At 58.6% G+C, this 12,688-nt stretch overlaps 3 protein-coding genes across 3 annotated transcripts; all 3 read left to right on the plus strand.

The window, feature by feature from the left end:
* Nucleotides 1–2,368: 2,368 nt before the first annotated feature.
* SPRG_13279 (hypothetical protein) lies at nt 2,369–4,005 on the plus strand (the record flags this gene model as incomplete). The annotated part of the gene is made up of 2 exons (XM_012352294.1): nt 2,369–2,766; nt 2,824–4,005. The coding sequence occupies 2 exons, from the start codon at nt 2,369–2,371 to the stop codon at nt 3,947–3,949; spliced, it is 1,524 nt and encodes a 507-aa protein (XP_012207684.1). The 3' UTR covers nt 3,950–4,005.
* Nucleotides 4,006–4,826: 821 nt separating this feature from the next.
* Nucleotides 4,827–7,155, plus strand: SPRG_13280 (hypothetical protein; the record flags this gene model as incomplete). The annotated part of the gene is made up of 3 exons (XM_012352295.1): nt 4,827–6,078; nt 6,131–6,963; nt 7,120–7,155. 3 exons carry the CDS (start codon nt 4,827–4,829, stop codon nt 7,153–7,155), a joined length of 2,121 nt encoding a protein of 706 aa, XP_012207685.1.
* A 722-nt stretch (nt 7,156–7,877) lies between these two features.
* SPRG_21269 (hypothetical protein) lies at nt 7,878–10,536 on the plus strand (the record flags this gene model as incomplete). The annotated part of the gene is made up of 3 exons (XM_012352315.1): nt 7,878–8,616; nt 8,652–9,651; nt 9,699–10,536. The coding sequence occupies 3 exons, from the start codon at nt 7,878–7,880 to the stop codon at nt 10,534–10,536; spliced, it is 2,577 nt and encodes an 858-aa protein (XP_012207705.1).
* Nucleotides 10,537–12,688: the final 2,152 nt, after the last annotated feature.

Raw genomic sequence — 12,688 nt, forward strand, 5'->3', positions numbered from 1 at the left:
TCACGTTAGAAGGAGGACGTACAGTTGAATTGGTGCGGGCGAAAGCCTGCGGCGTAAAACTTTTTGGCGAAAAGCTTGAGGTAGTCACCGCGGATGGGCTCGGCGCCGCATGTAGCATGGTGCAAGTGGCTCAGATCCAAGCGCGCAGCGACGGCATCGGACGTCTTCTTGGCCGCGAGGACGTAGGCAAAGTTGGGGGCGCAAGTGAACGCGGCCTTGTACTTGGAACAGAGCTGCATCCAGAGCGTCGGGTTCTTGATAAAGCCAAGGGGCGAGAGCTGGATCGACGTGCTCCCGGAAAAGATGGGTGCGAGGTTGAAGCCGACGAGACCGTTGTCGTGGTACGGTGGCAGCCACGACACCATCGTGTCCTTCTCGCTAATGTGCGTCCAGAGATTGATTTGAGCAAAGACGTTGCGGTGGGAGATCACGACGGCCTTCGGGTCCGCCGTCGTGCCCGACGTGTACTGGAGAAACGCAATGTCGCTTGGCGCCACGTGGATGTAGTGCGACGCGTCAAATTCGGGTGTCGACGCCGACGCCTTCTCGGTGCAGAACCAGTGCAGATGCGACGGCCACTCGATGCCGCGTTGGTGGCGCAATCGCGCCGAGATCGTACCAAGCTGACTCTGCCGCCGGTACGACGTGTTGGTCAAGACGAGCTTGGCGCCGGTCTCGTCAACCATGCGCCGAAACCGAACGAGATCCCGGGACAAGAAGAGCGGGTGCGGCGGGTACACGGCGCAGGCGATCGCGCCAGCGTAGAGACATCCCCAGAATGCCAATGTAAAGTCGGCACCGGGCGGGAAGCAGAGCAGGACGCGGTCACCCGGTGTGAACGGCGACGTCTTGGACTGGTGCTGGAGGACGCTGGCGATGCGCCGGGCTTCAGCGTCGACATTGGCGTACGTGAGCGACTGGACTTCGTTGCCGTCGTCGTCGACAAAGATGTAGCAGACGCGGTCGGGTGTCTGGATGGCCCGTCGACGGAGGATGTCGAGGATCGTGGCTTCGGCGCGCGCTGTTGTGGTGAGGCTACTGCTCGTGCTGGAGCCTTGTGTCGTGGGCGACGCCTTGGCGTCATAGAGAGCGTGGCTGCAAGGCAGCGGGCTTCGAGCTGGCGACGTGACAGTGTGCGGACTCATGCTTGGTGCGCGGTAAATTGTAGACTGCAATTCAGTCTGCACCGGGCTCGGAATGCCCATCCTCTTGATGGTGGTGACGGATGGCCGGTCAAAGGTGTGATTCCCATGGAATTCGCCTATCCAAGTACAATGTGCCGTCGTGGCAGGTGAACAATCTGTTCCAGGAGCGGAAACGGTACTGGATGTAGGAATTTAGACAGGCGACATGTCGCTGGTGGAATCCAATTTTGAAGGGGGTTGTGACCTGAGGACAACACAACATCGAACGACAATGAAATGCCACCGCAAAAGACTCGCTGAGAGTACCGTCGTCGTTCGGTCCTTGAAGCATGCAAGATGCAAGATGCAACTGAAAGTACACTGTGCGTACCCTCGCAAGATGGACACTGATGGAAGCACGGCGCCAGTTAGTCGGTCACCTTGTCGCGCGTTGCACCTGCTACGTACTCAGTACATCCACTCTACAACCGCACTATGCATGACTACTAGTAGCTCGCTTGCAATGGACACCTTGGTGTACGTTGTGTTCAAGCCATTGCTGGTGACAAACTCGTGACAAACCATCGAGTCCTGCAACAATCCAGGCTACAGCCATCGAGGGACAATGTCGTGGAGCTCAGTGAGGGATCCAGACCCGCATGATGCACCCGCATCTATTGTACTAGTACATGCTCTGCTCTGTCCTCTACATGCATCTAGACGCAACGAGAGTTGGAATAGAATGTCGTTGGACATTCCGGTCGTTGGGCTTGCTGGACTTCGTTGCAGCAAACGACTTCTTCTGTGCTGGATCCGCACGCCGCCACAGGATTGGCGGAAACTTTTCTGTGGCGCGCGTTTGATTGGCCCATCTCTCCATGCATCCAGGGTGCATGCATGCATTCAGCTAAATAACCTCTTATAATCGATACTCGTGCAATATAAAAATACAGAGTATGGAATGACAGAGGTCAATCAAGATCCTGTGGCCAAGGCGTCGAGCCGCACCCGTAGCGAGAGCACGCGACGCCCCATGCATGCACCGACATGGAATCCAGCGTTTCGACTTGCCGAGCGGCCAGCGTCGGGCTTTCCCATGTACACTCTAGCCCTCTTTCTTTCGAGCCAGTGCACCATCCAGTGTTTGAAATCCTATTTGGACGCCAAACAGAATCTCATAGCATCATTCGAATTCAAATTCTGTTCCGGTCCGAATTAGCAGACAGGCAAGCCACACCAAGGCGATGAGTGTTGGTTTGTGGGACTCTGTCGACTCGACCTTCCAGGACGACATCCTCGCGTACGCCGGGCCGCTCACGCAGTACCTCAACGGCCGCCTCACGCTCGACAGCCCGATCGCTGAGCGCGCCGTCATCGCCGAGGCCTACGCCCGCGAGTGGCCCGGCGACCTCGCGTCGCTGCCCAACGCCTTTGGCATGCGCCACGTGCGCGTGCACGCCATGATCCGCTCCAAGCCGATGCGGTCGCGCTACGAGCGTCTGTACGGCCCAGTACGTCGCGAGTACCCGTTTGTCAACGCCTACGACCGCTTCGACCCGTGGCGAGAGCCGGCCGAGGACATCCCGACGCAGACGCTCGATGACATTGCGCTGCGCAACTGCTGGATCGACGACCTTGCGCCGTACGTATCGTCACCGATTGCACTCGCGCTTGTCGCGGCCATCGGTGGCCACGCCAGGCTCTTAGCGTACGCCGGCTCGGACCTCGGCGTCGACCTTGCCAAGCTCGCGTATGCGCCCGCCACATACGACGCGCTACTGGATTACGTCGCGGGCGAAGGCTACCTTGACGTGCTGGAAGTGCTGCACGCCGCCGGGAGCAGCCATTGTACGGCCGCGGCCATGGACAAGGCAGCAGCGGCCGGGCACCTCGACGTCGTGACGTGGCTCCATGCCCATCGAACCGAAGGCTGCACGAGCGATGCGTTCGATGCCTCCTTGCTCCAGGGCCACGACGACGTCCTGACGTTTCTTCAAGCGCATCGAAGTGAAGGGCACTCGCCGCACATTGTCGAGATCGCCGTGCGCTCGGGCAAGCTCAGCGCCGTTGAGACACTGCACCGTCTCGGGCTTGCCTTCTCGCCGGCGGCCATGGACGTCGCCGCCGCCTGTGGCCACGACGACATTGTGACCTTTCTGCATATGAAGCGTAGCGACGGGTGTAGCGTCGCGGCCATGGACGGCGCCGCGCGCCACGGGCATCTGCGCATCGTTCAGTTTCTGCACACCCACCGCCACGAAGGCTGCTCGCCGGCCGCGCTCGACGGCGCTGCGTTCAACAACCATTTGGACGTGGTCCAGTTTCTCCATCGACACCGGCGCGAAGGCGGCACGACCCATGGGATGGACCGCGCGGCCCACCGCGGCCATGCGACCATGGTCGAGTACCTGCACCGCCACCGGAGCGAGGGCTGTACAACGCGCGCGATCGATTGGGCAGCGTCGTCGGGCCACCTCGAGATCGTGGCTTTCCTGTCGCGCCATCGATTCGAAGGGTTTACGTACAAGGCGGTGCTGTGGGCTGCGACCAAAGGCCATAAAGACGTCGTCCGACTCCTTGGCCGGCTGGATGCTCCACAGTTCGACCGCGTCCGCCGGGCGATCGCCGAAGCCAAGGTCGCGATGCGGCACGACAAGGCGAGCTACCTCCAGGAAATGACGGGCGTCGTCGGCGCCGACGACGATATCTTGCGCTTTGGCGTCCTCGTGCGGCAGCCGGACGAGGACGATTACACGGATTGGGATGCCGATCAAATGGACGACGACTTTCGCAGTTTTGAGCACGAGCTGCGGCTCGGAGCGTAAGAATTGCAAGTGTGTCGAGTCTTTTGTTTCATGGGACGATCAGGACGAGGAGGAAGTAGGACGGTGTGCGAGGTAGCGGTCGAGGAAGAGACATTGAAACACTTATAATTCTCGATGGAACGAGCACAACTTGATGCATCCAGCCTACCGCAAGTACGGCGTCGACATACTAGTATATGTCAACATCTATGACCAAGTGGCCACATTGAGCGATTCGTTTTTGGGCGCTGTACAGTATGCTATTGATCGCTCGGTTTGACAAGAGTGTGTCTGTCGTTGGTGGCGCCAAGGAAAGTCCTTTGACCAGAGCAGCAGTACACAAGTACGAAGCACGGAGCAGACTGGGATTCTCAAAGACATAACCACACTGTTTTTTTGGTCTTGCTCCAAATATCTGAAGTGCCGGCGATCGTCGATCTCAGGACCAGACAGTATGCGCCCGACTCGGCAGTACGAGCTGCATCGCAATCATGCATGGGAGCGAGGCTACCGGAGGCGACTCTAATAGAGCTCGACCAAGTCGTACACAGTTTACTAGTTGCCCATGAGGCTCAAGCCACGTCGCTGGACAAGCTCTTGCAATGAGCTCTTCTGCCACTGCAATTTGGTGTCGCCGCGCCAACAACTCATCGGACGCCTTTCAAATTTTATTTGTCGGGCCATGCAATACAATTACAAATGCTGGATGTCCATACAAAAGGACCATATAGAAAGATTCGTTGAATTAAAATATAGCGTGCATCAAGGGCCAGCGAGGCGTGACGCGCCCGTGTCATCGTGCTACACACGATGACAGCTGTCGCGGCCCCACGCAAGCGCGGCAACCACGATCGTCGCGACCATTTCCTGAGATTGCACTTGGCAGCCAGACCTCAACATGATCACGTCGCCGCCATCGAGCCTGCCCCGACCGGTAGCAGCGTCGTCAGCCTGCCAGCGCCCGCCGTCGCCGCCGACACGGTGCGACGCGCCAGTTGTTTTGACGTATACCGACGGGAGCCCGCCGCCGAGTCCCGAGTGCCAGGCCGTCGCACTTCGCTCGCCGGTGCGCGACGCGCCGTCGACAGTCCTTGATACGACCTCGATCCACGAAACCATGGCTCTGCCCCGCCACACGCATTCCTCGACGACCGACGCGACGATCCTCGCATATCTCCGTCAACGGGCCATCCAGACACCGGACCGCGTCTGCTACCTCTTTGTCGACGACGACGGCAACGAAGTCCGGTCGCTCACTTACGCCAATGTCGACGCTGAAGCCCGGCGCATCGCCAGCGTCCTCCAGCACCAGTCCAAGACGTCGTCGTTCACACCGGGTGACCGCGTCCTGCTCTGCTTCCCGCCCGGTGCCGACTTTACCGTAGCGTTCTGGGGGTGTCTCTACGCCGGCGCGATCGCCTGCGCCGTGCACCCGCCAGACCCGCACTTCTTGTCCCGGGACATTGTTCGGTTTCAGCGCATGGTCGACGAGACTGGCGCGTCGCTCGTCTTGACCAACACGTTGTACCGGCGGCAGAGTCAACGCAGTACGCTCTCGGCGCGACTGCGCACCCGGCGGGGCGTCGAGTGGCCGAAACACTTGCACTGGATCTGCACCGACACCACCCAGTCGATTCTCTCCAAGCCGACGTTCCATGCCACCTACTATACCAGTGTGTCGGACCGCGACGTAGCGTATCTCCAGTACACGTCGGGGGTCACGGGCGACGCCAAGCCGGTCGTTGTGACGCACGGCAACCTTCTCGCGCAAGCGAAAAGGTGGGCAACCGCGCAAGAGGGCGACACGGTCCTCTCGTGGTTGCCGCCATGCGACAGCAACGGCCTCGTCGGCTTTAACCTCGCACCGGTGTATGCAGGTGCGCGCTCGGTGCAGATGCCACCCGCCGGGTTTTTCAAGACGCCGTCGCTTTGGATGGCGCTCTGTTCCAAGTACAAGGCGTCCATGACGTGTGCGCCCAACTCGGGGTATCGCGCGGCCGCCACCAAGACGCCGGACGCAGTCGCTGCCGGCATCGATCTCAGCGCACTGCGACATGCGCTTGTCATCGGCGATGCAATTCGCGGCGACTGCCTCAAGCAATTTGCCAAGCGGTTTGCCGTCGCCGGCTTTCGCCCACACCAACTGCACTGTACGTGGTCTCTGGTATCCCGCAATCCTGTACAAATACTGCTGCTATCTAGGCGCGTATGGGACTGCCGAAACAACGACGTTGCTCTGCGGCTACGACGCAAACGACCGAAGCGCACCTCGAAGTCTCCTTGTCGACAAGCACCTATTGGAAACGGAAGGCCGGGTCCAGTTGCTGCGCGCGGACGACCCACGCCGGGTCTCGGGCTCTGGCACGCAACTGCTCATGGCCTGCGGACGCCCCTTTCCCGGAGTTGCGCTGTGCATCGTCGACACGACGGCGCGGAAAGCGCTGCCCGAAGGCTACGTCGGCGAGATCTGGGTTCGCAGCGACGGCGTCGGCGACGGCTACTGGCAGCAGTGGGACCGTACCCGGCGCCAGTTCCAGGCGACGCTGGCAACCGACGCTGCACACTACTACCGGACGTCGGATACGGGGTTTCTCCACAACGGCGAGCTCTTTTTTTACGCCCGGCGCGACGAGATTGCAATTGTCGATGGCCGGCGCCTCCGTCTCCCGGCGATCGAGCGCAGCGTCGAGGCGGCGTCCGCACACATCTCGTACGACGGTGTCTTTGCTTTTGGGTTCGCCGACACGATCGTCGTCGTCGCCGAGCTCGACGACGTCTGGCCATCGAACGACGGCAAGGCGACGCTGGGCGCGATCGCCAAAGCCATTTTTCGCCACCTCACGGCCGACCACGGCGTCGCGCACATGAAAGCGATCCTTGTCGCACCGGCTTCGCTGCCACGCACGGCGAGCGGGCTGCTGCTCCGAGCGGCGGCGAAGAAGCAGCTCGAGCTCCATTTGCTCCCAAAGCAGTTTGTGGCCTACAACCACAACCCTGAAGCCCACTTGCGCGAGAGTTTTTGCGCCTCGACTAGCGTAAAATCCATTGTATCGCAGTTACTACTCGTATGTGTTTACTGAAGTCTACACAGCACCAACACAGATGGGCATCAACGTAGAGCAGGATTTGGTGCATTCTTGGAGCATGGTCTGGCCGTCGCGTCAGATGTGTCGATGGAATACGTATAAAAGCGGTTCTCGTTCAACGCGCAGCGTCAGGTTACGTGATCATTCAACGACGTGCATAACTGGAGAGCACGCGGTGAAGTGCGCTGTAGTGCCTAGTTAGTACGAGTAAAAGAATGCTCATAGTTCCAGCACAGCAGCGGTGGGTATATTTTATTGGCTAGAATATAATTATTTTTGGCCAATCACAGGCAATGCTTTCCGGTGCTCGGGCTCTCCTCGACGGTTGGCCACTCTCGACGCCCCAATCAAGTTTGGAACGAAATCGGCTTGGCATGCAGATAAAATACACTTTGGAGAGTACGTTGCGCTATGCCGTATTGCCAAGCGAGCGGTACAGCACGAGAACTGGACCATGTTGTTAATTATGGCATCGCCACTTATAACCGTATATACACATTAAATAAGCCTATTAACGGCATATGCCACAATGAAAAGTGCCAACCCGCCGAGTGCTCTACAACATACCATCAACTAGTACAATAAAACGCAGGCGCGTTCTCTCGCTGTTTCTTGACGCCGCTACTCGTGTTACGTGGCAACGAGTCCGAGTACACGGCACCAGCTCGGATGGCGTGTGATGATCATCATCATCGGCACCTTGCGTCGCAAGAGACATATTATCTTTCGAGTCTATTTACGACACCGACTCATAAACACGCCAATGGTCCTCTTTATAGCAGCAGTTTCACCAACGACCTGGCTACAAATAGACAGGACATCAACTCTTCAGTTCAACACATTGGCCAGACCCGGCTGCCATCATGCCGTCGGGTACGACGTATGCAGTGCGCTCGTCGCGCTTCAGCAACACCCCCGCCGTCCAACCCGTCACGGAGTCTCCGACGATTGCTGCTCCAACGCTCGCCCGCCTCACCAAATGGCAGCACGTTGTCCGGTTTTGCTTTGTCATTGGCTGCCTCTGGAACGCCGCCGCGCCGCTCAAAGCGTGGTTCCTCTCGCGCTACGGCTTTGTGCCCACAACGACAACGACGATCGTGAACCTCCACTGGGACACGGTGCTCAACGGCAAGTTTCTCACGCAGCTCTACACCACCGCCGGCATTCCGCTCGCAACGCCCTTCACTGCGACACGCTACCTCAACGTCTTTCTGGACTTCAAGATCCTTCCGCGCTCGATCGGAACCTGGGCCGGCTCGTACGCTGGCACCGAGACCGTGTACCAGATGGACCTCGACGGACGACCGCTGCGTCGGTCGCTCGACGGCGCCGCCGAAGTCGCCGCTTTCAACGCTGCACTGTCCGCGTTCACGGCCAGCGGCTTTAATCTCTGGGGCACCGAGCTCATCCGCAGCTACGTCCCGCCAACCACTTCGTTTGGGAGTCTCCAGGACGTGGCCGAGGCCGTGTTGTGCCTCAAAGGCATGTCCCTCGAGACGTTTGTGAACGTCCAATTCAAGTCGTCGCTCAACCCGCTCACATCCCCAAGCGACGCCGCCGCCTTGGCCATGTGGCGCGCGCAGTTGTTTCCGCATCTCTCTCGTGCTTGGCGCGGCGGGCGACGTTGATCGCATCAGCAATGACGCCGGCGGCCGGTGTCGTCGCACTCGCCAAAGAGCTGGCATCGACGTACAACTTGAGTTTGGCCAACATTGCGGGGACCAAGCAGTTGTTTGCGCCAACGACATTTCTCGATGGCTTCATCGACATTTCGGGGCAGAGCTCGGGCGCCGCCACCTACGAGATCAGCGGACGCGATCTCTTTGCGACACTGCTCGGTGGCAGCGGCTACATCAACTCGATCTTTGCGCCGCGCGAGACGGCGTGGTGGTGTTCCATCCAGTACGTGGACCCAACAACGAACGCGCCGAACCGAACGCAGTGTTTCGAGCGCATGAGCGTCGCGTTGCCGGCATTCTTTGTCGGCAAGTACATTTCTTTGAACTCGGGTTCGCGGTATGTGGACAACGCCGACGTCGTGGCCGGATCAACGATCGGCAACTTGCAGTCGTACCACTACAAGCACCACGAGGTGCAGCCGTTGGCGTCCATCAAGCTAGCAACGCTGGGCAACCGTACGACGTGGGCGGCATGGATTCCCGAGGTGATTGCGACCGTCGCGCAGACGCCCGTCGACACGAGCGACGCGATCGAAGAGCTGTGTTTTGTCGGTGACGGGTGCTTTGCCGCGTGCTTGAATGAAACAGCGAGCGGTGGGACCACGTTCACGTACAGGCGCGGCGGCGAGTGTGTCGGGACGATTGATACCATTACCGTATCGCTTAACGAGCTGTACGCTGACTTAGCGTGCCTTGGTCTTGGCACTGGCACGGCCCACGTTCAAGTAACGTACATTGGCAGCACCGGTGTCCGATCGACGCGTGTCGCGTCACAGGCCGCGTCGCCAATGGCGATCTTGGCGTGCATCGTCGGCGGGCGTGTTCCGAATGGCGACTATTTGCCCTCGAATTTCATCGATATGGTGTCCCGGGGCACGGAAGCGTCTTTAGTTGTCACGTCGTCCAATGGCAGCGAAGCGATCATGCTCAACTTTATCGCGCTCATCTCGCTGCTCGGGTACGTTTTCTATCTGCTTTGGATCGTTCTCTACTTGGTAAAACAAGTGCGTGGATCCAGCGGCTTCCGCCCACTGAAAACAAAATGCAACTGCGCTTCTCGATGGCCAAGTGCACTGTAAGTAGCGTCGTGTGGATGATCCACCGCAACTCGATGCGCATCACGGGCTTCCTTGGGCTCGTCGCATGGCACGTTGGTGCGAGCGACTGCCATTGTAACTGGAAGCCGTCGCATGACGTTCGCATCGATCCGATTTACGGCTGCACCAACGATCCCGCTGGCCACTTTGGCAATTTCAGCGAGTGGATCCGCCTCCTCTCGTACGCGTGGGTCTTCTTCGCGCTTGTCTACATGGACCTCATGCCCGGTATTGGCTCCAATATAAAGGGGTATGCGACCGCCGTGATCTTGCTGAGCCTCGTGCCGCTGGCCTTTTGGGCCTACGTGATCGCCGAGCTCTGGCAACTCCGTGCCCAATGGAGCTGGCTGGCGTGGATGCACAGCCAGCTCTTTTTGATTCTCTTTTGGCTCGCAGTGTGCGCCCTCATGCGCAGCCGTCTCGCGTTGCCGTACAGGCGCTTCGTCGACTGGTGTCTCTACCGAATCGGCATGCGCAAACAGTCGATCGACCGCCAAAGCCCGTTTCGAACGTTGATTGGCACGCATTTTTGGACCCCTGTGGCGCTCTTCCAACCAGAAGACGTGGTGTATGTGCCAATGAGCGTGCTCTTGAAGACCAAGGGCATCATGTTGGAGAATATTGCCGATCACACGTACTATACCTACGGCGTCGACCCCGATCGTGATGACGTATCCAAAAAGCCACGATCGCACCCCGACTGGGTCCTCACGCAACTCGAATACTATGTGTGCGTTGCGACATGACACATTCGTTTCCACGTAGACACTTTTTTATAGTCCTTTTATGTTGAAATATACCAACCGGATATCGACGCAACGACCTGTACACAATTACAGTTGAAGAACGTTGTGGGTGTGTACAGTGTCAAAACATCTTGTGGGCGGAAGAGCAGCCCGCTTGGCCATGACACGGTGGTGAATCTATGCAATTATTGATAATCAGCAGAAATTGATAAAATGATGAAATGATACAAGTTGATTAATTGATAATTTGCTCGGCGAGTGGGGTCCACCACGGGATGGATCTCTCCGTGCGCAGCTCACTCCCGACGACCAAGTTCTGGTGCCAACTCGCACGCATTCAGGCGTAGCACTACGTATGCGAACTCTTTGTTGCGAAATTAACGCGGAACACGTTCATATATAATGGATAATTTGATAAATGGATAGAGTGCTACCGGTGGTCTGATCATCTGACAGCTGGATGATGTGATGGTCTGCCCATTTGATATGATGGAGCGGGCGAGCGACGTTATTTGATGCCCCGCACATAGTACCCACGGTGCTCGAGGACCCACTTGGGATGGGTGGTGGGTAGCGTATGGCTCCGATCGCGCGCATCAAAATCTTCTTGGCACAACCAGTATTCGTGGTCACAAATGCGATCCATCGCCACGTCCTTGGTCTGCAAGAGCAAGCTCAGCGGGACATACGCCGTGTCGTCATCGCACACATCGACCGCGTCGGTCCAAAAGTACGCGCCGAGAATCGACCGGAGGGGGCTCTTGGCGTCGATTCGTTGTTGGCGCAAGCCGACGCAGTACAAGCAGCGCTCGACCATGCGGCGGTACAGCGCAAAACACCGGCTGCGCATGAGCGATAGGACACTGAGCCACAAGAGAGCGAGAAAGAGATGACTGTGCATCCATTGCAGCCACGGCGTCGAGGCCCACACACGCATCATATACGCCAGTGGAATCGCCCACAGCAACAACGGAATCAAGGCCAGCAGCACGACAGCGACCGCGTACCCGGCAAAGTGCACGGTGAGGCCCGGAAAGAGATCCAAAAACGCAAGAGCAAACAATACCCACGCATGCGACAGCAGCCGAACGACTTCACTGATTTCGGAAACGTGCCCGATTGGGTTGATGCTGCAGACGTACGCCGGGTCGTCGGCCACCGATGCCGTGTTGAGCCAGACGCACTTGCATTGGCTCGCACCGAGGTGCCAAGCCACGAGCCCCAGAAATCCAGTGACCGACATGGTCGAGCGCTCCCGCATCCAAACACGCGTGCTCAAGTTGGCGCGGTAGGTGCTAAAGCGCAGCTGTGCGACGTTTTCGTTGGTTTTTGCCAAAGCGGCAACCCAGCGCAGAGTGCGCCACGTAAAAATTGCAATCCAAAGCAGAAAGTACACGTACCCGAGCAGCGAGATGAGCGCGATACAGTTGAGCATGATTGCTTCGCTGCCATTGGACGACGTGACAACCAAAGACGCTTCCGTGCCCCGGGACACCATATCGATGAAATTCGAGGGCAAATAGTCGCCATTCGGAACACGCCCGCCGACGATGCACGCCAAGATCGCCATTGGCGACGCGGCCTGTGACGCGACACGCGTCGATCGGACGCCGGCGGAATTGAGATACGTGACTTGGATGTGGGATGTGCCCATGCCGAGGCCGAGGCACGCTAAGTCAGCGTACAACTCGTGGAGGCTTATTGCCACCGAGTCGATGGTCCCGACACACTCGCCGCCGCGCCTGTACGTGAACGTGGTCCCACCGCTCGCTGTCTCATTCAAGCACGCGGCAAAGCACCCGTCACCGACAAAACACAGCTCTTCGATCGCGTCGCTCGTGTCGACGGGCGTCTGCGCGACGGTCGCAATCACCTCGGGAATCCATGCCGCCCACGTCGTCCGGTTGCCCAGTGTTGCCATCTTGATGGACGCCAACGGCTGCACCTCGTGGTGCTTGTAGTGGTACGACTGCAAGTTGCCGATCGTTGATCCGGCCACGACGTCGGCGTTGTCGACATACCGCGAACCCGAGTTCAACGAAATGTACTTGCCGACAAAGAACGCCGGCAACGCGACGCTCATGCGCTCAAAACACTGCGTTCGGTTCGGCGCGTTCGTTGTGGGGTCCACGTACTGGATAGAACACCACCA

This window comes from Saprolegnia parasitica (assembly GCF_000151545.1).
Source record: "Saprolegnia parasitica CBS 223.65 unplaced genomic scaffold supercont2.96, whole genome shotgun sequence".
NCBI lineage: Eukaryota > Oomycota > Saprolegniomycetes > Saprolegniales > Saprolegniaceae > Saprolegnia > Saprolegnia parasitica.